Source organism: Colias eurytheme, chromosome 26 (assembly GCF_061535395.1).
Source record: "Colias eurytheme isolate Ceu_HAF_F1 chromosome 26, ilColEury1 Martin Lab GWU primary, whole genome shotgun sequence".
Lineage (NCBI taxonomy): Eukaryota > Metazoa > Arthropoda > Insecta > Lepidoptera > Pieridae > Colias > Colias eurytheme.
This window is the reverse complement of record NC_143005.1, coordinates 3,426,273-3,452,728: the sequence shown is the minus strand read 5'-3', so window position 1 is coordinate 3,452,728 and position 26,456 is coordinate 3,426,273. Positions and strand designations below refer to the sequence as shown.

General features: G+C 31.1%; 1 protein-coding gene across 1 annotated transcript in view; it reads right to left on the bottom strand.

Annotated features, from left to right (window-relative positions):
• Positions 1-2,663: 2,663 nt before the first annotated feature.
• The window catches only part of LOC149897111 (synaptotagmin-10-like), a 50,695-nt gene continuing 26,902 nt past the window's right edge, over positions 2,664-26,456 (bottom strand). The window contains exons 6-10 of the mRNA XM_090116610.1: positions 20,846-21,014; positions 16,261-16,381; positions 7,072-7,243; positions 4,547-4,747; positions 2,664-3,786 (exon numbers count right to left, since the gene is read on the bottom strand). Of these exons, the coding sequence (XP_089972736.1) occupies positions 3,783-3,786; positions 4,547-4,747; positions 7,072-7,243; positions 16,261-16,381; positions 20,846-21,014 (667 nt within the window). The 3' untranslated portion in view covers positions 2,664-3,782. The remainder of the gene's footprint in view (positions 3,787-4,546; positions 4,748-7,071; positions 7,244-16,260; positions 16,382-20,845; positions 21,015-26,456) is intronic.

The window sequence follows — 26,456 nt, the reverse complement described above, 5'->3', positions numbered from 1 at the left end:
CTCCTTAACTCTTGTTTTTTTTGTGGTTTTAAAGACAACCATTCTAATACATGTTTTAGTCACACATTTGTTGCGAAGTATTCGATCATCAAAACTAAATATATGTATGTAGATACCCCATAACTCTCAAGGGATTGTAAGGGATGGGGTTGATTTTTATTCAAATCTACATCTATTGTGTGACACAGCCCTACTTTTCTCACAGGTAGAATAAAATATATTACCATTTATTAAGTTGGGTGAGAGATTTATTAGCATAAGCTTAGTATGTTATTTCAAAAGACAGTTTGCAGGGCCTAACCTCGGATTTTGCTCTAAACAAACTTAGGTCACTCAACTAGAGAAACGGTGCATTCAGACCAAATGAACATAGAGCTAGAGCAAGAGCATTTCGTGATCTTTTAGTGTAATCGAAAACTCGTATTCATCGTTGTTCAGTATAAGAACGTTGTATAGAATCTTTTCAAACGCACTTAGAACTACGAAAGAATGCTCTTCGCCTGTTTACACTAAAAGAATTTGACATAGTGGGGTTAGAATGAGCGTTCGCTCGTTTGATGATCTAAATGTACTTTTAAATAAATAAATAAAAATCGTTTATTTCGAAACAATACATAAATACAAAAAACAAATTAGACACGACGATCGCCTCAACTAGGAACATACCTGTGCTAGAGACGATCGACGCCTTCCTCTCCAGACTTAGCCAGTATTGTTTAGTTAACTTATATACTAGTAGACTTTACATATTTTATAAAGTACAGAATAATTAGAAACAAATTGATTTTTTAAATACGGTTAATAATAATAATAAAATTAATAACTTCTTTGTTCTTAAGGTTCTTTCCTTGGTTAACAGTTATCGAATATGACAGGGAAAAATAAAACACAATATAAAAATATCAACATTTTATTCATAAATCAGTATAATCTCTTACATCTAGACAGTTACAGTATAAAGACTTAAGGAATAACGAAGTATTACGATAGTCCGTACAAAAATAATTACATCACATATTATTATGTCCATCTATTGTACTTTTTCAAAGATATATTTTTTATATTTCAAAGAGAAATGGGTACACAAAGCTTTGGGATAGATTACGCAAACATCTTATTTCATATAGACGTTTTATATGTAATATTGGATAACTATCCATCGTTCCTATTCCATCGTTTAGGAAAATATTTTTTATCACTTAGGAAAATCGATATGTTGACATTTTTTTCCTATAAAACTTGGCAAAAAGGAAAGGTTTTTTTTCCGTCCTGTTTTATTTCGCACAAATACACAAAAGCGTACAAACTAACTTCAGTTTGTAGAATGTTTTGAAGCCTTTATCAATTCTCTTAAACAAAAGAAAATTTCACACATAATAATTATGTATTATGATTTTCAAATATATATATATATAATTATATATACATAAATCATATAATATAGAAGATTTAAAAGGTTAAAAAAAAATTAAAATAACTTTTATATACCATATACGAGAAATAATTAAAATACACAAAATATCCAATTATTCTCTACATACAACGATATCATAATTAATATTATAAAATAATTAAGGTTCTGTAAACAAAGTTATTAATTAGATCACGTTAAAGGACCAAACTAATATTGATCTTGTTAAATTTCCCAAAACCGTGACAATTAATTTTAATTGAGTTATCGCAGATTATAAACTTTGATACAGGTGATATTACTTTGAAACTATAATGATATTTTTAGGATATGTTTCGTAGATACAAAGACAATTTAGTCACTAAGGTTTATATAACAAAATATTTTTTATTTTTCATGTGAGATTTGCTTTTGTTACGTTATTAATTATTATATTATGTATATGTTAAATACATATATTATACAATTTTGATTGTATGCTTATCATAACATACGAAAAATGGCTGAAATAGATGGGATATAATTTAAAATTAAGTACCAATACATGTATGAACAATATAGTTTGTTCAGCAGGAAGAAAATAGTATCATTTATTCATTTATATCTACTCTGCAATAGATTGGCTGGTAGAGAATGCGGAATGCCAATAAGGTGGCCTCTGAACACTTACTATTTAAGTGTATTGAAACATCAATCAATCATCAAATATTTTAAAATATAGGGATATATAAAAACTACTTTGACAACTACCTTCTTATTCTATATTTATTCATAAATATATATTAATTTATATTTAATATTTATTATTTATACACTTCAAGTAAAATATGATTTTTTGAATATTTTTTAACCACTTTTTATGAGATCAACACTGATAATTTTTCAAATTATTATTAAACATGGATACACTACATACGGTTAATATACTTAATTGAAATACATCTACTCGTAAAACGTATTTTTTTCTCAATTTTTTGCATCTACAACTTACATGGAAATTCGGAAAATAGTGGATATTTAATATTCCATTTTTTAAAGAAAGTAATTTTTATAAGCTATATATTTTATAGTTTTTTCGTATTTTTCATATTGGAACTCTAAAATGAAAGCTAAGAGACATATTAAACGAAAACCAACTCCACGTTTTTATTATGATTGAAAAATCTCATAAAATACAATATTACAGTATAGAATACAGATAGATACATTTATACGTTAACTTACAATATCAATTGAGTATCATATAGTAAATAGTAAATATATATAAGTACAATAATATTATATTAAAGCTTTATTTGCATTCAATGTCGTTTACAACGGCGCAGCTAACGTAACAAAAATTACTTTTTTATTTAAGTATTTAATTTGCAAAAATCCATCTACTTATTGTCAGACGTAAAGAATGTCAAACATTCAACTTTTCAACAGCGTATTCTATAGAAATGAAGGTCTTCGCCGATCAGCGGTTTCTACCAGACAAAATTGTGCGGAAATAATGGAAAAGATAATTTTTGCTACACAATTTATATATCATGAGATTTATAAACGCTTGATATGATTAATTATATTTTAACTCTATTTCTATATTAAGTAATAGACAACAACTTTACCATCTATTTAAAGATATATGTACATGACAAGTCTTGAATTGAAGTGTGCGTTTGTAAATAGAGTTACAAAGATATAGAGAGGATGAAAGATATGTCACGTCAAGGAACGGGCCTCGAAAGTTGGAATAACTCAGAAATTGTTATATTTGTGCTTTTATATCAAACTTATGAAGTTTTGAAGTGAAAACTTCTTTAGCGGCGTTGAGCACTTTTTCTGTAATGGGCATAAAATCTTAAATTCGCATCAGGACACGTGACCTGATCGAAAAAGCGTAAGACGGATACCATTCCAAAATATCAAACATGCTCAACGTTAATAATCAAGTTTTCACTTCTGCCGGCACTCCCGGAGTGCAACCCGTCTTTTTTTATAAAAAAATACGTTGTTATACGAAAAAGTGTAAGTTATATTTACTATTTATTTAGGTATTTTTTATTTTGTAAGTAAGTTTTAAAGTAGAGAGTTATTCCATATAAACCGATAGAATAGAAATGACGATGACAATGATTATCTAACACGGCTACATACACCAAAATATACGGGACACAAACAAGAAATCTAAGGGATAAATTCATTTTCTACATCAACGCTCTAAAATATACACTTCTACTGAATATCACTTATCTTGTATCTCTACAGTAAATGGACATACAACCGTTTCTATCGTCTACTTATAAATCTTTGGCATCTCGAGATTACCTGATGTCCTCAATTCCTTGAAATTTCAGATTTCTCCCAATATTTTTCTTGCTTGATCTCTTCATCTGTAATTTTTAAAGATATTAACAAATTTATTCCTAAACTAGCGGTCCGCCCCGGCTTCGCCCGTGGTACATGTTTACGTTTTCTCTACATAATAACCATCCTCGTACTTCAAGGAATATAATAAAAAAAGAATTATCGAAATCGGTTCAGCCGTTCCCGAGTTATGCGCTTACCAACACATTTTGCGATTCATTTTTATATCCTAAACTAGCGGTCCGCCCCGGCTTCGCCCGTGGTACATGTTTACGTTTTCTCTACATAAAAACCATCCTCGTACTTCAAGGAATATAATAAAAAAAGAATTATCGAAATCGGTTCAGCCGTTCTCGAGTTATGCGCTTACCAACACATTTTGCGATTCATTTTTATATATAAGATAAATTAAACATAATTAATATATTAAACTTTACTTGTAAATATGGAAGTATTGTAAAGTACATTTTTGAAGTGAAAACTTCTTTAGCGGCGTTGAGCACTTTTTCTGTAATGGGTATAAAATCTTAAACTCGCGTCAGGACACGTGGCCTGATCGAAAAAGCGTAAGACGGATACTATTCCAAAATATCAGACATGCTCAACGTTAATAATCAAGTTTTCACTTCTGCCGGCACTCCCGGAGTGCAACCCGTCTTTTTTTTAAGTGGGGAAATCTTCCAAAGATACCCACTGCCCCCGGGGAAGGAGCCGTGGGTTATGTCGGATTCTTACCGACTGGGGCCGCGGGTATTGGTTGGAATTGTTCCGCGACAGTGTACATACCTGCCGCTGAGGCAGCCGAAGGGCGGGTCGCGCGCGTGCGGCGCGTGCGGCGCGGCGGGCGCGGGCGGGCTCTTGGTGAGCGGGTACCACTGCGCGACCGGCTTGCGAGCGTTGTCGAGCATCTCGAGCCAGTGCTCGCGGCCTATGCCGATCATGTTCGAGCCGATTGCGGTGCAACCGATTAGCTCGTTTTGACCGATTCTGGTAATAGGATATATTTTCATTTGATTTACTCTTCATAAGCAGAGACAAACAATTGATAGGAAGATGATGCAAAGGAATATATATAGAATAACAGAACTTCCAAAATAATCGTGGAGGAGTTTATAGGAGGCTTTTGTAGGAACTTAGTTTAGCTAAACTTATTTTTTTGCAATAAAAGCTTTCATTCATTCATTCATTCCTTCATAAAAATAATATACAGGAAACTCCTTTAAAAAAACTAAATCAACAAAATGACATCAAAATATTTTTTTTTTAGATTTTTTCTAAAACTATGTTTACATCCCTCGGCTTCACGCAGCTATAACGCTCCGCAAATATGGCCATGGTGTCTACGAAAACATAATATTAAACGTAAGCGCGCGTTCGACTGGCTAAGGTTATAGAAAAATTTAAGAAATCATTTAATGAAAAAAAAATAGTCAGTCAAATAGTCACTCTATATAAAAAACGACCAATATAACACAAATGATAAAATATTAACTGACTGTATTCCTATTTTCTTATATAGATATATCATTGAAAACAAGTCACGAAGTAGTTAACATAAAATTTTATACTTATAACATTTTACTCTATATCTAAATAGGAAACTCTCTCCGAATCATAACTTTTTATGAAGTTAATACCAACGGTACGAAAGTTACGTAAGGATGTGTAATTGTGTAGTCTAAACTTGTTACTAAATTACTTTTCAAACGCCAATTTATCGTGAAGGAATATTGGAAAATTGATTACTTTTTAACACACTTATTAGGTTCACTTGTATGTTTGTAAGTTTGTATGTAATATTAACAGATATATTTAATTCAAACACAAGGATTTGTAACAATAAAATAATTTTATGAGTTTATCTTATTATCATTAATCAACTAAATAAAATTAAGAGCGCGTTTATTTACCTACATAAATATCCACATACATTTTTTACATATTTTATTCCATTTCAACATTGTATAACACAATGTAAAACTTTATTTATTATACAATATTTCAATAAAACCAACACAACACTCCGAATAAAACAATTCCAACGAACCCTTTGTGAAACCCAAACAGAGTTTATACTTTATAGTAATTACCGTCAGTAAATGCATCAAAAATCAAACAATATAGTGAATATGAAAACAAACACGTGCAACGCTGAAGGATAATAATCCAATTAACAATATTTGCTGAGTAAACAGTTTGCATAATAGCTGTTTAATTAATATATGAATTGTTTTGAAATGCGTCTAATTGCTTCTTAGTGCTTTATCTGATTTCAGGAATTGAGAATTATTACGGATTAGTGCAATATTGAAAATGAAGGTATTTTGAATTATGTTCGTTGAAATTGTGGTTATAATTCGGATATCTAATATATTAAATTGAAATTTAGAATAAAGAAATAAAATAGTGTTGTAATGGAACCCGAGGATACAAATGGTTAGGGAGCCAGGTGCAAATTTGGTTAACTATTTCCTCTCAAGAGATAATTGGTCAGACGCATGAGAGTATAGTATTATAAAGCCTCGTGAACGTCAGCTGGCGCTCGGTTGGGGGGGTGAGCGGTTGTAGCCTCCCACGCACATAGGAAAAAAAATACATTCATTCATTCATTTCCTCTCAGCTAAAAATTTGTCAAATTGTAGCTAACCCAATATCTCAACGAAAAAAAATAGTCAGCTGGTTACAACATGGTGTATTATACGTCAGCTGGTGTCTCGAACATGAAAGTTAAATTTAAAGAAAAATTTATTTTCCGTTATTTCCTCTCAAACAAAAATTTACCTGATGATAGCTTATATGTAACTGTGGATAAATATATATGTCAGCTGGCTGTATCTTGGTGGAAAAACCGTCAGCTGATACGGGAGGCTACAACCGCTCTTCCCCCCAACCGAGCTCCAGCTGACGTTCACGAGGCTTCATAATACTATACTTTGATGCATTTTACTAATTACCGCTTGAGAGGAACTTGGTCATAAAATCTGCTGCTGGCTCCCGGACCAAAAAACAAACAGCATTTAATGAGAAAAAACTTTTTTGCAAGTACGGGATACGGAAAATTGTACTGATTAAAACTCTAAACAAAATCGGAAAGTTAGCTAATGATTCACAAATAGATTAACTTTCCTTAAACTTATTTTTAAATCATTACGGACTTTAACGAACCAGGAAAACAGTTTTTAATGAAACGAGGGTACACAAATATGACGCAAGTCTTTAAAAATGTACGAAAAAAATATCCTAGGCAGAAACCTACTACAAACATCTTAACAAATGAATTAGTAGTAGTTTAGTGTGAAATAAATACTTACAAATCATAATCGATGACCTTGACGAGTAATGTGACGTCATAAACATTTTCTGCGGGTAGATCGAAAACTAGCGCTTCATTGTACACTGGATTCAAAGTGTTCTTTTTGACGGTAGTCTTCTTTTTCTTAATACGCTTCCCTTGACAAATCAGGCAGATCTTCACGTAGGGATCTGTAACAAAGTATTTATTTGGAAGTTCGTCTTGGGACTTGTAATAATTGTATGGTTTCGTCGAAAATAATATGTTTTACTCTGAAATAAATGGGATATTAATGTACGAGAAAACTAATAAGTGTGAGACAAGTGAGAACTTTTTATATTTAAGAACTTGTTATTTTTAAGTTAAGAGTATGTTCATATTGCAACTTGCAATTGTTAAATAGCGAGTAGCGACTAGGGAATTAAAAGAAAACTTTCATGCTTTGTTGTTGAAAATTCAAATAAAGAAAAATTAAGTAGATATTGTTTCAAAACATTAATGTCAGTATCAGTATGGTGTCAGTCGAGCTCTAAGCCAGCAAAATTGTGAACTAAGAAAGCATAAAATGTTCACAATCCCAAATTATCATAATCGTAAAGATAACATTACCTGCAACATAAGGAAAATTTTCAGCGGCCATCAAGAAAAAAGCCGAAATAGCAAGTTTATGTTGTAATAAAGGATCTTTACGGTAACATTTTAATATTCCTGCTAACAAAACAGAATACGAATTAATCTCTTAGAGTAAGAGATTTACGAGTACATAGAATAATGTTTTGTATAAATGTATTTAATGTTTTTTTATTAAGTACGTAAGACGGTTTTTTTTAGCCCTTATATTCCATGCGTAAGACGGATACCATTCCAAAATATCAAACATGCTGAACGTTAATAATCAAGTTTTCACTTCTGCCGGCACTCCCGGAGTGCAACCCGTCTTTTTTTTATCGCTTTATGCTTTTGTGCTATGGATTGTAGCACCTTCAAAGTCACAGTATTACAATATTTCCTATTTAAAAACCATTTATTTTAAAATCTTCTTCAGTATTTAAAAACTACGGATAATTTTTCTATTTATTCTTTAGAATAGAATAGAAAACACTTTATTGTACAATGCACACAAAAACAAAATTTACAGAAACGATATGTAACTTAAAATAAATGTACAAATTATCTTTTTATCTGCCTAAACATATTAACTTAGTAGAAGACTGTAATTAAAATCCATGTCAACAATAAAAGCAAACCTTTCTTGCTTATTACATTTTTCCTCTTCAATAGAAGGAAAATTTTGCATTAGAATATGTGCCTTACATAACAGTGGTCTAACAAATCTAATTCCTGTGGTTCTTTCCGATTTGCATAAAGGTAACGTAGCCAGAGCTAATGTTATTTTTATTTAACTACGTGCATGGACTGGTTTTCATATTGCGTATTGTTAGAAAATATGCTATGTTATTAACATTGACATTGAAGATAAAATAAAATTGACCCATGTATTAAAAATGTGCAAACTATGAATTGTTTCATATAAGTTATTTTTAATTCTGCTCAAAAATTGATTAGGTCGAGTTTTAGTAGCAAGGTTAGCCGGAAGATAATTATAGTCATTACAAGCTTAAATTCTTCATTTAAATAATTTTACGACATAAAGGACCATCCATAAAAGAAAATGAGTTTTCCTTGACTTCCGCGTTAAATATAACCTCTTTCATAGATCAAGGAGTTACAATTTCCATACATTAAAGATTAAAATTCGGTATGAACAAAAAGTTACATTGAATTCTCGGGCTTTCAATGTTTCAACCTTGGCGAAGGTCTCAGTAAGCTAGAGTCTTTTGAGACTCGATGTTTACTCTTACAGAAGTAGGTCACGGTACAAGGTACGGTACAATTTGATATTGTTAGTTTTGTAAAGTTTTCCGTGTATCTAATTTGCGAGTTTTAAAGGTAAACTGAATGGGTAAGCATTCAAAATGCTTCGATTTTGAACGTTTGATTTTATACGTAATGAAAATGTTGTAACCATTAGTTTGGCAGTGTCATGGCTTATTAATATGACTTCGAATTTGTCTTAGAATAAACCTAGAAAAAATATGTATGTAAAATATTATGTTATCATTTTAGATGCGTAGGATGATTAAAGAGTGAAGAAACATGACAAACAGTAGATGATAACTATCCTTTAAAGATTTAGATGTAAAGATTTAGGTACTTTACAACTGCAATATAACAATTTTTTAATACAAAATGTATCCTGTCTATTACAGTGCATTTACATCAAACGAACATAGAGCTAGAGCTAAAGCAAGAGCATTCTTTCGTGATCTTTGAGTGTACACGAAACCTCGTATTCAGTGTTGTTCAGTATTAGAACATTGCATTGAATCTTTTCGAACGCACTAAGAACAACGAAAGAATGCTCTACGCCTGTTACACTAAAATAATTCGACATAGTGGGGTTAGAATGAGCATTTTCTCGTTTGATCTAAATGCAATGTTACACAATTACATTTATTCGAAGCGAAATTTACACGAGAATTTCAATAAAGCGTGTGGTTTTGTCTACTCGTTATTCTACATTCGCAATTAACAACAAATTGGTCCATTATCCATTATTAATTTAATGATTTCATTTTACGAATACGTAGCTGATAAAGCTGATCCTCATTTGTTACTTGTAATAAAAAAATTCATTTAAATTAGCACAAAAAAGTAAAAATATAACGTTAACTATTTCTAAAAGTTTGGCCTTCGTTTATGATTAAGTAGTAAACAGATGGTAAACAATATTTTCTTAGAACCTATTAAAATTATATTGGAATAAAAATTTATAAAATACCTACGACTAAATCTGTGACTATAGTTTATATAAAATGTTTTAGAATAACATAATATCTAATCAATATACAATATTCATCAACCTATTTGTTTTATAGCATTCGGGCACACATTGTCAAAATTCTGAATCACAAATCAATTATGCGACAAAATATCTCGTTTTATTTATTTCATTTATTTCGTTTAGAAATATTTTGAATACAGTTTTATCGTTGTATGACTGGCAGAAAAATGTTATTGCTATTTTTTCATCAACAATTTTATCTATCTTAAAATGGTTCGGAGTGAATTTATATGACAAAGATTCCACACACAGTCTGGTTTAAATTGAGTAACTAATTTAGCTCACAACGACGCATACTAATTTGAAACTGGCGTGTTAGTACAACACAAATACATAAAGCCATAGTTATAAGGGTGCTTTTCTACCAGATATGCTATAAAAAAAAAAAATTCTTTATTGACATAATTACACAGGTCAAAGTAATGAATCCTTCGGCTCCTGAACTAGTTTAAAACTGTGTCTCAGGAGCCAGAGGCTTCTCCCAATATTGATCATAATATTATGTCTATAAACTAAACTAAACTAAAAGCTATAAAATAACAAAATTAAACTATGCTACGATGCTGTGTATACGTTTAATCGATTATATTATTTTATGCGAATAGCACTGGTGAAAACGGATCTAGCTAAAATACGTTTTTATATCGAAGGATGCGTTCTGTGTGCTATGGATGCGTGCTATGTAGTGTAGCTGTGTAGTGCCTATTATCGATACATCGCATATCTCGAGCTGCGCATCTTCATAGCACATCTTAATCGCACCGCTACATAGCTTAGTATCAGTGGAAACGGTCATATTATAGTTTTACAGCATAGCTATTACATTTTCGTAGCATAGCTGCATAGCACATCTCTGGTGGAGAAGCATCCTAATGATTGTAAATATTAAGGTATCTAAGAGAATAGGTCAAGTTCTCTCTATTATAAACATTCTTTAGATGTTAGTAAATTATGATTTCAGAGCTAAGGTACAGCAGTATTTGGGTCTCATTTTCATGTGTAATTCAAATTACGACTTGACAACAAAAGCTTTTCTTTTTGTGCAGAGAATTACGTCTTTCCTCAATTAATGTAATATATTGAGGAAAAGGATGATTTTTAGCCATCATATTTTTTGTATTATGTAGAGAAAAAAAGGAGTAAGGCTACTGTTTTAACGATATTATTTATCGTTCGTCATACGTGAACACAGAAACAGGAGAAAATGTTGCAATAAGTCTTGCAATTTTAAACATAAATCTTATCTCAATCACAAATGCTTTACATTTTTACAATACGCTTCAATATTTTTTTCCCACAAAAACCTCTCAAGACTATACCAGACAATAGTGAAAATTCAAAGAAAACCGTCGATAAGTGGCGTGTTCTCGTTAGCTGGAAACGCGATAACAAAGGCTTAACACTGTCCTTTATCAATCGTATAGGAGCTACCAACGTTGACAAGTGAGCATTTTAGTATAGTTGGTTCTTTGATATACTGTTCCTCTTGCTATTTCGGTTAGAGTCCGGGCTGTCTGGCTGGTCGCAGTGGTTGCGTTTTTTAGTGCGCATCTCATCTGCACAGGATAATTTCCTTAATTTAAAGTCATTTTTTAACGCGTAATTTCTAATATTTATCTTTAGATAGATCCATTAGACATAATTTTTTTATTGCAAGACGTTTTTTTCGTTGTTAAATAGGAGCCAGACGCAATTTTTTATTTCGTTTTTATAAAAAATTCAAATTATTTTAGAATGTCTGTAAATTTCATATTATGTTCTTCAAACATAATATAATCTAAAATTAATTAGCCAGACGCTAATTCGATTGTTAAGTATTAAATAATGTGTATAAATAAAAAAAGTAATGAAGCATGCAGCTCATCAGCTAGTGTATTTTAACTATGCGACAGGAAATAATTGCAAGAATACAGTATTATTTACACTTGTTCTTATAAATAAAAGCTAAAATGAAAAAAAAATAAAAGTGAAAAATAAATTAAAGTTACCATACATTGAAAAGAATGGAATAAAAACTTTATCAATGAAGGTTAAACAATTACATTGTTAAATTTAAAAAGCCATCTTCATAATCATCATCATCATCATCTTTCCTCACACTGTCAGAATTATTTATGTTATCGTCTAAGGAATTGTTATTGTTTTCCAATATTCCATCATCTGTAAACAACTAGAAAGTTTGTTTCAATATTGATGTACACACACCCACACCACACCACACACGACACACACACGTGAACACACACACACTCGCATGTTTAAGTTTGTATTGAATTTAACTAAAGTAGTTAGAATGAATTTATATAGGTATACTAGCGGTCCGCCCCGGCTTCGCCCGTATGGTACCTACATGTATAAACTATCCTATCTCTCAAGTTGGATCGAACTGCACATGGTGTGCGAATTTTATTATAATCGGTTAAGTGGTTTAGGAGTCCATTGAGGACAAACATTATGACACGAGATTTATGTATATATATTAAGAATTAAGATTAATGAATTAATATTGTTATCATCATCACTACATAGTATAAAACAAAGTCGCTTTCTCTGTCCCTATGTCTCTTTAAATCTTTGAAACTACGCAACGGATTTTGATGTGTTTTTTTTAAATAGATAGAGTGATTCAAGTGGGGGGTTTATATGTATAATAACATCCATTAAATAGTGGAGAAGTACTGTTATTTTTGAGGTTTCTAATGTGATTTCGTAAATAATTACATTTTTTCCACTTACAGTGCAAACGCAGGCACCCTACGAGTTTTATCAAAATAATGTACTAACTATAGTACACATTGAAAAGGTCTACAGAAAAGTCCGTGATGGTATATGTCTATCTCTTATGGATAACCCACAATAACTTTTTTTGTCATTTACTTTTTACGACAAATAATGGCTAATTTTCGAAGCGATTTTAACCAATACAGCATTAATCCTTAACCAATTAAAGACCTTGAATACATTGTTCATTTAATATAGATCTATATGGCCCTTTACACCGTATGATTTAAGTGAATATTTTCGAAGATATTACAGATTTAAGAATTGCGGGACGTAGCGTTTGCGGCGGTACCAGCCGGCCGCCCGGCTATATATTTTATACCCGTGCGAAGCCGGAGCGGGCCGCTATGTTGTTATATTCAACGTTCACAGTTTTTCTGTAGTGTATTTAGTATCAGCATTGCACCTGTGCGAAGCCAGGGCCGGGCGGGTCGCTAGTTAATATTAGATATATATTAGAAAATTTAACTTGTATTGGCAACACTGTATTTTGTCTGTGGTTCTTTTTCTTCTTGTACGCGGTGTGGAATGTGTGGTATTATGCAATGTGCTATTGGAAACAATATAAATAAGTTTATGTAATCGCTGTTTTCATTTAAACCCATAACTTAATAGTTAAGTAATAAAAAAATTGTTTTGTATAGAAGATTGTTGATGTACCCTAATAGTTTATTTTTTAGCCTAAGGAATAAAATGTACCAATGGAAGGTACTTGTTCCCACAACACAGGGAATCCTAGAGTAAGAACAATTCAATTTCTATGTATCTTATATTTTCGAAAAAAAAAAGTTATTTTTTATTGTTATTAAATTTTCGCGGCCGACCCTTTCTATCTCTCTTGCACTTTAAACTATCTCTCCATATACACAATCATCAAATTGTTATACTTACCTACTTTCACTACGTTTTTATTCGTACGTATTTAATACTTAACAATCGAATTAGCGTCTGGCTAATTAATTTTAGATTATATTATGTTTGAAGAACATAATATGAAATTTACAGACATTCTAAAATAATTTGAATTTTTTATAAAAACGAAATAAAAAATTGCATCTGGCACCTATTTAACAACGAAAAAAACGTCTTGCAATAAAAAAATTATGTCTGATGGATCTATCTAAAGGCAAAATATTAAAAATTACGCGTTAAAAAATGACTTTAAATTAAGGAAATTATCCTGTGCAGAAGAGATGCGCACTAAAAAACGCAACCACTGCGACCAGCCAGACAGCCCGGACTCTAACCGAAATAGCAAGAGGAACAGTATATCAAAAAACCAACTATACTAAAATGACTTTTTTTTTAACGTTAATAGCTCCCGTACCACAATGTCGCCGGTATTACAGGTTTTTCCAAATGCTGCGATGATTGATCGAAACTTCTCGAAATTTACCATATTCGCATTTGGCAAAATCTCTCTCTTAAGCGCGTCACACACGGTGAAGATACTATAATATTTTATCTTAAGATACGGTTATATTTTATATTATAGTATCTTAAGGTATCCGGTATCAGCGTTCTGACCATCATTTTTCTTTTTGTCATTGCGTACTAAGACCCCTGTAGAACCACCATCATGTTACAAATGACCCACAAAATTTCGGGTCAGTTGTAACAGGATGGTATATAACCGTATCTTAAGATAAAATATTATAGTATCTTCACCGTGTATGACGTAGTATAAATACTAGCATTCATTATTTATAGTTAACTAGCCGCTCGTCCCGGCTCCGCCTTGGTTGTCCCGGGATAAAAGCATCATAAAATATAGCCTATGTTCATCAGGGATAATGGTAAAATATTTTTTTAAATCGGTCCAGCTGTTTCGGAGCCTATTCAGTTTAAAAAAAATCAAATCTTTCCTCTTTATAATAAGTGTAGATTGCTCTATAACTTAACTATGCAACTTATAAATTTGATAGTTACAAATTTGAACAAATAGCGGTCTTATTTCTAAATAGCGATTTCTTCCAGACAACCAGTACGGAGAAAATTAGTTAGAGGAGAGATGTTTATCATAGTAGCATTATCCGCTGTTCTCAAACTCCAAATATTGCGACAGATATTCTTGGAAGTTACATTTGTTTACAAATTGACGAAAAATAAGTGAGGTGAAAATCAAAAACATGAAAATGCTTTTTAGTTAAGGTGGATTCTGTATAGCCTTCTGACAAGTCTTTTCTTTAGCGTCTCACTCAAGACCGGATGTAACAATTTACATATTCTTTTTTGTTGGATACAGTAAATCTGAGTATGGGATATTGATTTTATACTACAAGCTTTTTCTTGAATTCTTAAATTTATGTTTCTTTCTTTTTAATTCATGCAATGGATCAATCCTAGGTAAGGAACAGGTCCCCTTTATACAGGATATACCTAGTAAGGGGCCTGAACCTCAATCCAATGTGACAAATTAATGTTTTTTATATGTATACTGATGAGTATTTTTGACGTATTGGTTATATTTTCAAGATTTTTATGTGATTCTGTTTATCACAGGTTGGAGGTTTTTTAATTATTGGTAATATTAATTTATCATACACGTGTTATGTACAGTACCTAATAAAGAAAGTTTTTTTTGTTCGTTTACTGAAATTGAACCAAATAAACTGAAAATCAACGCTGTGTGTTTGTTGATAAACAAGCAACTGGCAATACAAAGTTGAGTCCCAGCCAAAATGCTGACTATTCCTCTTTTATTTTGTTTACATCAAACTTGTTTATTTTACAAGCATACGATTCTACGTACGGTTTTTGGTTGCTATTGGTTTATACAGGAACGTCTCGCAGAAATAAAATTTGTAATGTTTCATATTAAAACTTAGTTATCTGGATTTTCACTTAATAATATTATGACACAATTTTCACAATTTGTACAACCTTTACTTAGTGGTTAAATTTATCACATACTAGCTTTCCGCCCGCGGCTTCGCCCGCTTTGTCTAAAACATAATAAATTATATACTAAAACCTTCCTCTTGAATCACTCTATCTATTAAAAAAAACCGCATCAAAATCCGTTGGTTAGTTTTAAAGATTTAAGCATACATAGGGACATAGGGACAGTGAAAGCGACTTTGTTTTATACTATGTAGTGATGAAGATGAGACTTTTTAGTTTCTACATACTACCACATGAGTGACAAAACAGAGAAAACGCTTCTAAGGAATGTGCAAATTTCAAACTTATTTTGGTAGGGCTGTCAAAAATTAAACAAAAGTTTTGCTAAATGTTATCATAGTAGTGGAACCGATTTTCGCGGTTGAAGCTTTGTCTTTGTATTATTTGTTTATTCATGTGAAACTAGGTACTATCAACTAAATAAAAAGACGTGTGGCACTCGGGGACTGCGGCGGTAAAGCTTTTGCATGCTATGCCTTCAAGCCACACCTCCGCGCCCGTCGGAGTGGGGAGCGTGAGGTTTTTCGTTAAGGAATTTCTGGATTCGGTCCCCGCGCTCAAGGCCCGCGATTGAAGCTATGCAATAGCTTAATAACTTAAAGCTAGAAATAAACTCACCAGAAGATCCATTAATATCCATGGCCTTAAGGTTCCTTCCCTTAATGACGGTCACTGTGAGGCGGCCAGCGGTCGGCAAGTAGCACAGGGAAAGCATCAACTCGCCTAGGTCTTTCTTCTCCTGTTAATATTAAATATTATTTATTTTTATACTTTATAAAGCTGATCTATACAGGGTGTCCCACTATTGGTATACTAAGCGCGAAGGGACTTGTAGTTTTGCATACACTGACCACGTAAAAAATACTTAAACAAAAAAATTACGTCAAAAATTGTTTGCTAAATTTTTCCTGAAAATCCATGTTTTCTTCTCTAGCTTCGCGCAGCCGGTATATACCGCTTCGCTAATGTGAGCATTTTGTCTATGAAAATCTAATCTTAAAATTTGTTTGTCAGTTTGAATGTACTTGTATCAGGATTTATTAGTTAGAGAACTATTAATTTTGTATAGGATAGTTTAAATTGAAAATTAAATCTTCATACCCAACCCATTTGATGCCCATTTGATGACAATCATCCATGATAAATAATGAGGATAACTAGATGTTGTATTTAGAGTATTGAGGTAACACGGTGATCAAATTAATTAAACGGACGGCTTAGCCATAAAGAGAGAAAAATAGAAAATATATTCCTTCTGACAGCATATGGAGATACATAAGTACTTAATAGTTTATGTGTTCAATCTTTTTTTGTCTAAAGCGATTTAAATGAATTTACTCGTGATATTACCTACTTTTCCAGAAAAAAGGGACTTCATTTACTGCTGTTTTAAACATACCAAAATACATACGTATTTTACTGTTAATACCTAAATGTTATCAGTTATATAAAATGTTAGTTTAGCCGAATATCCCAAAACTAACAAACTAAATATAAGTTAGGCAGTTTGTTATTATATCTGGCCCTCAACTTTGACTTATAATTAAATTGTGTATGCTTACAAATAGTTTTGATAGAATCGACACTGATTTTATGTTCACTGATGTAGGCGTGATAATTTAATATGTTTAGTTGGTTTCAGCTACTTTTTAATCATATTTTTTTATATATCCCAGTAAAATAAGTACAGTTAACTGTTCCTCAATAATACTTGTAAACGATTATAAGGTTTGCATATTTGTTATTCGAGTTACAAAGCTTAACATAATTATGGAAATGATAATTATGTCAATTAAAATGATAAAATAAATATCGAGGGTCCATTTAAATGTTAAACTACCTAAAATTCATTATATATCAAGAAACTGAGTAAAATGAATACTTACAAATATTTTTTTCACATTTTTATATTGCCAAACAAATAAGCAAATTTTTCTAATAGCTGTTTGAATTGGAAATGCGTTCGAAAGCAATTCGTTTGATTGTTCTACAAGGAATAAATTACTTTCGATTTGTATTACCACAGTATTGATAAACAATTCTGGGAAAAACGTTATTCTTACATACTGTTATTTTTATATAATAGATTTCGTAAGGTAGATATTATATTTTAATACTATGTTTCATGTATATATTCTTACCTGGAACTAAGTTAAAAATAAGATCTTATTTTTTGTTTCAAATTGATTTCTATAGCTAAATATTGTTTTTAAACACGTTTTCTCTTTAAAATGTAAAATATAAGGCTTAATAAACATCCCCGAGTTTCAAATTTATAACCTACGCATTCACACACTTTACTTGAATAAGAGATAAATACAAAAAGACATTAATCAAAGAACCAAACTTACGATTTCTTACAAATCTCTCCAAGAAAGGCGCCCTTCACTTTGTATAGATGAAAGGGGAATAAGGGTTTATAATGTGGAACGATGAAGGACAATCAAGTCTTACAAAGGACAGCTTATAATATCTACCCTCATTTAACAAATTACGTTCAATTTCGATTCTGGTCAACTTGCTATTTATCCTTTATTTTTACGAGCAATTTTTAACAAAAGATTTTTGTAATTGTTGTATATCCTTTTGTATGAATGATATCTTCATTATTTAATGTTTTTGGTGGTATATATATCTAAAAAGAGCCTACTTACTGCTGTATGTAGGCTAGCCTAGATAATATTCTTTAATTGTATCTTAATTGAGACTTAAAGACTGTCTATCCTAATAATAAAATCTATTGATGCTAATTCCTTCACTTTAGTTAATAAACTAACTAATAAGTGTTTTGCGAATTGTTAAACCATAAAAAGATAATTTCATTGCTAATTAATTTGATATTAGCTTGTAAGCTAATATCAAAAAGTTTATTCAACAATAATATAATATGTTTTGTATGTACAAGTACAGTAACGGTGTTTATGTAAATGTTTACGTTTCATCGAAATGTTAATTGAGTAAATATTAAGAATAACACCATTTAAAAAAGAATTATAAAGCTCTTCAAACCCCTTTTTAATTGACGTTCCCAACAACGATAAAAGGTTATGAATTTACTGCGTTGTTGTTTTTTCATTATTTTATGTTAAAACTGTACCTATATTTTCTACTTCAATTTGTCGGCTAAACTGATTGATTAAATTATCTACTAATGATGAACAATTCATATTTTAAAATAAAATTTACAAATTGCATAACACATTTTACAAATATTTACTAGGCAATATTATAAAAGTAAATCACAGCATAAATGTACCATTTGTTTGCTGAGTGGCTCTTTGCAATCCTCTTAATATTAATAGGACAGAGACTCAGAGAGCTAGTTATGTCTCAAATAAACTTATTTTACATCGCATAATGTCAGAGTCTTGCATACTGGCATCCATAAACGTTATAAAAATATTCAAAGAGACTCTCGATCTTGGAGGGAGATAAGTCTGTCTGTATGAAGCCAAGGGACTGCTATAGCGATAAAAATTAAATATTTAAGTAGAAAGTTAGAAAATATTTATTAGACTGAATAAGTAGTTTCATTAGGAATACTTGAAATTGGTGTGCTCTTCAAAAACTCTAGACATAAACAATTAAGCTGAGTTGCGTACCTACAACATAAACGAAACACCTTAAAATATTATTTTTATCTGTTTTCCTCATTTCTCATACATATGCAAAATAATGTCATGCGCAAGTTATACTTAGTTTTTCATTTGAATAAAAATATTTAATTGAATAGTTTGCCCAAACTAGATATTTAATATTACTGCATATAAAGAGTAATTTCTATTTTTTTTAGAACAAAAACGTAGCGAAAAGTAAAAGACCTATGTATTTGCCTACCTCCATGTCATTGCCCTCAACTCCAAGCTTAAGATAAACACGAATTTAATAACATCATAACTTTATACCTTTATTTATAGACTAAGGAACCAAATTGAAATATTATTAGATCCTAACAAACTCCTTTAAAAGAGACTTGCCAAAAAAACGGCAAAGAAGATTTAAAACAAAGAAGTTAGCTGTATTAAGTTTGACGTGATGAAAAGTTTGATGACTTTTATAATACATTTGTTTTATGTTGTTGGTTAATAAGTAATAACCTACTACGGAGAATTTTATAGTATTACTAGCGGTCCGCCCCGGCTTCGCTCGTGGTACCTACATGTTTAAACTATCCTATCTCTCAAGTTGGATCGAACTGCGCATGGTGTGCGAATTTCATTATAATCGGTTAAGTGGTTTAGGAGTCCATTGAGGACAAACATTGTGACACGAGATTTATATATAATTATTAAGATATTCCTTGGCAATGAAAAGTAAAATTAGATTTTCGGGCCATTTAAGATTTTTATTTATTTTTTTAACCGAAGGAGTGAATTTAAATAGAGCGTGTGTGCCGAGCACACGTGTATAAGTGAAACTTCTTTGAGAAGATTCAAAGAAACCAAAATCGTCGCCTTATTCCATAACGTGACGGTATTGATATGACGCGACCTTGAAATTTTATTCTCAGCTAAAGAAGTTTCACTTCAAAAATATCTTTATATGTAGGTGGTTCGTGGTAAAATGTTTATTGTCTTATTTTTAGTCTCCTATATATAGCTAAGTAACTTTTGTAACACCAGTAGGTATATTTATGCTTCAAAAGTTATAAAATGTTTTCGCTGTCTGCTCGCTACTGAGTGCAACACAGTTATTTTAAACAAAAAGGACTTATAGAAATGTGACTGTGATTTATGAGTTTCAAGTTTTTTTATCGTTTTTATGTTTTGATATCGAGGGACAGTGAGAAATATTTTACAATATGTTGTTATGATGCTATTGTGTGAATTATTTGGAAATGTATGAAATGTTCTTTATAATTCTTCTTTTACATTGATAGAGTGTGATATAGGAAGTAGTCTTTGTTCTTTCGCGATTTTATAGAACTACATTCAATTGCACAGTTTAAAATATTTTCAGTAGCATGATCACAACTTATTAGTTCGAACTTCTATTGTCATAAAGTAACCGCACTAGGTATTGTATAAAAAGTTATCAACCGTAAACGTAAAACCCAGTTTCTGTTGCAATGATAAATGTAAACAACTGATACTATAAGTAGAACATTAAATAACTATTAAACAAGTAACATTACATGAATATAAGCTCAAACCCAATAAACACCTATAAATGATGAAATATTGTTAAAAAAAAAACAACTCACCTGAGGCGGTGCCAAGATATTCATAGTGTACTCAATCTCCTGCGTAAGATCAGCCGACTCAAGTAAGCCCTTGAGAACAACATGGCCGATGAGATCGTGCCGACTGAAGCGGTCGAAATCGTATACCGAGAATTGGAGGTAACGCTGTCGGAGTTCTTCGTAACCAACACTAGGGGAAGGTAAGAAATAATATAGTTAAAACAAAATACGAAAACACGCTTAAACTCTAGAAATTATGGTTTTGTCACCGATCCTTGAAAGGTGTAAAAATATGAGTGAGTAAAGTGAGTCATAAGCGAGTCTAATGGGGCTTTTCCATAATTTATCCTTAAGGGCTTGGTCTAGTAGTGCAAACAAATGCATCCTGTCATCCTATATTTAAATAATACAAATGTACTAAGGGAAAGTTGCTCCACTTAACTTTTAAAAATTAAATCATTCGTATAATTTAATATTCGTAATAAGTACCAAAAATGACAATTTGAAACAATTTTCGTGAAAATTACACCGGGTGATTTTTTTTTATCAGTACACAAAATTTGCGAATACTTTCTATTGATATCTTCAACTTCATGTTTATATAACTGATCAACTTTTACAAAGAAATTTGGACGAAATATAAAAAAAAATAAGCTTTCCATACAAAATGCATAACTCTATACATTTTTTTCGACCTAAGTTTCTTAGTGAAAGTTGTTCAGTTTAACTAATAAAACGGATAAACAAATTTTGTATTTAATAAAAAAAATGTAATGTTTGTGTTTAAAAAATTATAAAATAGAAAAATACGCAAATGAAAACAAAAGATATTTATTTCTGACTAGCTTCCGCCCGCGACTCCGTCCGCGCGGATGTCAGTCTTCGCGTCTTCTACAGATTTATTATATTATGTATAATATATAGATTTATATTGATAAACCTAATAAATCTTTTGCTAGCATTCTGATGCTTTATCGGTTGCACTGGATTTATCTCTTTTTTTTCAATCGCTTGAATGATATAGGATGGGTCCTTGATGGGCATCGAATGCTGAAGTCTCGAATCAATCAATTCTGACAGTAGACAATTTATGTAAAATCCAATAATGGTCCATCATTTTATTTTGCCTAAACGTTACATACTTTTTTATATATTCTATTTTATATATTCTATTTTTAACGAATGATTCACTCCAGTCCAAACAGCAAATAAGCAGACTTCTGCTTCTGCAACGTTTAGTTGTCCCTGAATTTGGAAAAAATAGTCATGATTCTTATCTATGACAAAAGTGTTATTTTTTGCATTGTATTTCAAATATTAAATTTTTTTTAACCGCATCTTCCGCATTCATGTCTTTTGCCGGAATTAGACATTTAACTTCTACTAGTCCCATTTTCCCTTTTTGATATGGGAGTGTATAAAGTAAATTTTTTAGATATTTCTCGTTATACTTTTAAAAAGTTATCATTGTCATTTTGCTCATTAGGTAAAGTAATTTCGATATCAGTTTTAAGTTTTTTGATACCTGCAATAATAACGTCATAATCGCCTGCACATACTTATCGATTACACCCTGTATACAATCCACCATCCACATTCATAATGTTTTCCTGTCCTCCTCTCCTTTACGCTGTTCACCGATACATTTTAAATGAGTAAATCTGCTACCACTGAAGGATGTTTCATTGTGATCAGCAAATTTTCACCACTGTTGTCGATTATTTGTTTTTCATTTTTAATCAGCAATTGGGAATCATCAGTTTTGTTTTTTGCAGATTGGTGATGTAGGGTACATCAATAGGGTACAACAATACGTCGAAAAGGGAAAGCATCAACGAATTATCGTTTTCGTCCTCTTTTTTTATTCTTCGCGTCTCTGTTACTTCTGTTTGTTTAGTTCTCAACCCCACTGAATTTTGATGATGTGATGATAATCCATTCGTTTTAATATTGGTACTTAGAGTTGGTAGACTAAACTAGAAATGGTGGACTAAATTTGTCAGCGCGTCTGTAAGATCAGAATATAAAACCAACATCCTGTATTTAAGTTACAAAATTAATAATCAAACAACATGCCGCTACGTTGAAAATGACAAGAAGAAAAAATTAAAACACCTCGGATCAATTTTGGAGTAAACAAATCATTTTCCCCGTATGGGGATTTCCCCGGATGAACTTGGGAAGTTCAAGTTCTCAATACAAGTTTATATTATATTTCGTATTTCTCAAACGAAAAATAAACATTTTTGGAACTTCAAAAAAATTAAACTTATTATAAGAAAATTTATGAGCTTACTTTAGTTTTAAAGAAATATACATCCCTTTACTGACACCCCGTAAAATAAAGAAATTGTTGCCAATCACCTTTGCAATCTATTTGGTTTCATTAACTTTATGTTCGAAGATAATTTTTTTTCTAGTAGTTACACACGTATTTTTTTCGTTTATTTTCCATATCGAAATCAAATGTTTAAAAATACGAATATTTGCACAAAACTAAGATAAAAATAATCAATTAACAAAAATATTAAATTTAATGAAGTAGAGCAACTTTCACTTCGGTATGAAGGAAAATCGAGCGTAGAGCACACGTCAGAACGCTCCGGCCCAAGGAGCGCGACTAAAGAAATTCGCTAGGATTTTTCCGTATTATTTTAAATATTTTTTTAATATTTAAAGAATTATCAAAATTCAAAAAAAAAATTTTTTAAAGGATTAATACTCATTGGTCTTCAACCAACTCGAATAAATTAATGGAAAAAATAACTTTTAGCAGTATTTATCAATCGATTTTGTAAGGCAAAAAATGGGAAATTTAATGAATTTATAACGCTCTAATTAAGAAAATCATTAATTTTTCGGCAATTGTATTCAGCAGTTTTTAATAACGACTATATAAGGATAATAATGCGCTGATCAGATTGTGTAAATTGTAATCGGTTGCAACGTAGTGAGTGCACAAACTTAGCTCGAAATGATTTTGGGGGAAAGAGACTTATCTTGAAGGCCTGATTAAGGTAACATAAAGTAACTTTATAAATGTGAAAAAATTCACGCGCATTGCGTATATAACACTAATTGATAAACAAGAAAAAAAAATTCAGTTTATCATTTCATTAGCCGGGAAAAAATTGTCAAATAACTTGTTGAAAACGCAATTTTGCTAGACTGCAGCCTTAATTTAATTATTAAATAAATAAATAAAATATGCGATAAAAAAAATTTGTGTAACACCCTTATGAACCATATACGAACAAAAAATGTTGTGTGGTTTTATGAAACCACGGTAAAAGTGAAACTTTCCGAACACTGCTTTATACCTACTCAGCAGCCGACCGTCACGCGACATGCGCTACACAGACCAAAAAGTTTGAGACGGTGTAATAAAAGTTTCACTTTATGACTTTAATAAATATATTTGAATTTGAATTTGAAAAATTTGATACTGAAAGGCAAAATTTTATTTGCGATTATGTGCGAGTATGTGTGCGTTTTAAGCGATACTATTTGTTATTTACAAACACATTCCTCGCTACACATACTCGCACGTTATTCATGGAAAAGTACCCTAAAGAAGTCGGTTACATACAAACATAAAAAATTACAGGTTTAAAATATTTATCTTTATTTCTATGAAATTTATCTTTATTTCTATGGCCGTTAGAAAGCTGTCGGCCACTATTTCGAAAATTAAACGTTCTGACTCTGACTTCCATGTACATACTGGAGAGCTGTATCTTCGTAAAAAAACACCCCCAATATTTTACAAGGGCGGCTAACGTGAGCATTATTCCCTCTAGAGACCCTGATAAACTTAGTATGTCACGTTGTAAAACTGCGCTTTACTCTAAAAGTGGGCCTATCATGCTCATAAAAATATTTAACCGTATTCCTAAATGTATACGAAACCAAACATTTAATGTATATAAAAATAATCTAAAGAAATGGTTGATCTTAAATTGTTTTTATAGCATAAAAGAATTTTTTGACCATAAATGTTAATTATTATAATTGAAAGATGTGGCATGTAAAATGTATATAATCAATAATGTATTACTTTGCATGCCGTTGAATGACGGCTAAACATGCTGTAAATTGTAATAATGTATCTTAACACCTATGTATACCATGTTTACTTGCAAATAAACGATTTATGTAATAATTATGTTACTTAGTTCTAGTTGTATAAAGTTGAATTTCGTGAACTTTTGTGGGCAGATGCATTTTACGGTTATCGTTAAAACTGAAACTATTTGTGAAAACTACTCGTGTATGCAAAATCTTACATCTTACCCTTATATAAATCGGTTAAATTATTACTTTAAGAAGTCCGAGCCCAGAATTAAATTTCCTTTTAATATCTAGACCACGCTAGCCACCAGAGAACGGCAAATTTCACATTTACGAATTCACAGCCAAAATTGTTAACTACGCAAATCATTCTAGAAGGTTCGAGTCACATAATTATACAGGCTTTAGCAACATAATCCTATTGTGGTGGTATTATAGTTCACGCTAAAGCAAGCTTATAATGACGTTACTATGAGCTTACAGACCAAGTAATCAATTCTATTTGAAACACGATTTGGACAACGAAATTTTTAATCATATTTATTTTCATATGTGAGGTCTTAGAGACCAATTATAAAGTGTAAATTAATTTGCAATAATATTGTAAGTTATCAACAAGTAAGGACACAATAAATAGAAAAGTTAATTCTATGAAAATTTCTAGTGCAAGCATAGAGATAGTATGTACTACGTAGTACATTAGGTATATCTTGATGAGTGCAAGAGATTTGCAAAATACCACAGTGACTTATAATAATTGACAGAAGCACTCTTTGGGTAATAAATTAAACCGTTATTATTGATATAGATTGATACATTAAAAAGGTGGTCTCATCGTGAGACGTGAATGAATATCAATCAAAAACACACGAGTTAAATTAGTTCATAATCCAAGATAAGGTTAGAATGCCTTCTCTATTTCCAACTTTCTAAGTAAATAACAGAGATTCAGTCTGTGGTCTGATATAAAATTATTTAATCTAGTTCCACAAATAAAGTAAAACTTAAGCTATAAAGAATTCATTTTAAAATGATTTAAATAACATAGTGTTAAAAGTTTCCTCTATCAAAGACGTTTCTCGCCATTATACGAAGACTTCTGAAATCATGATAATGCGCTAGAAAACTTAATTGCCTCTCATGTAAACTGTCTTTCTCGAGATTTCTTACTGCAGACTTTCTTATACAACTTATTTTATTTAAATAAAGTTTTATCGCTAACCTTTTATTCGATTAAAAGATATCTATACCAGAAATTTAATAAAATAAGATGGTGTAAATTCATTGAATAGGTTAAGTTAACCAAAATACGGGTTTCGATGCTATTTCGTGCTCTCAAGTTAATACGTGACCCGCATTACAACTTCCTTTCATATCAAAATATAATATAATCAGATTTACATGTGATACCTTTAATTTATGTATAAATATTGTAAATCCTGCTATACCTAGTTTATAATATTAATTCGTCTAATATGACTTTATTAAAAAAGTATTGTCTGAAATCACAAATCAGAGAATTATCAACATCAAAAGTGGTTAGTTTAGCAAAAAGAAAAGG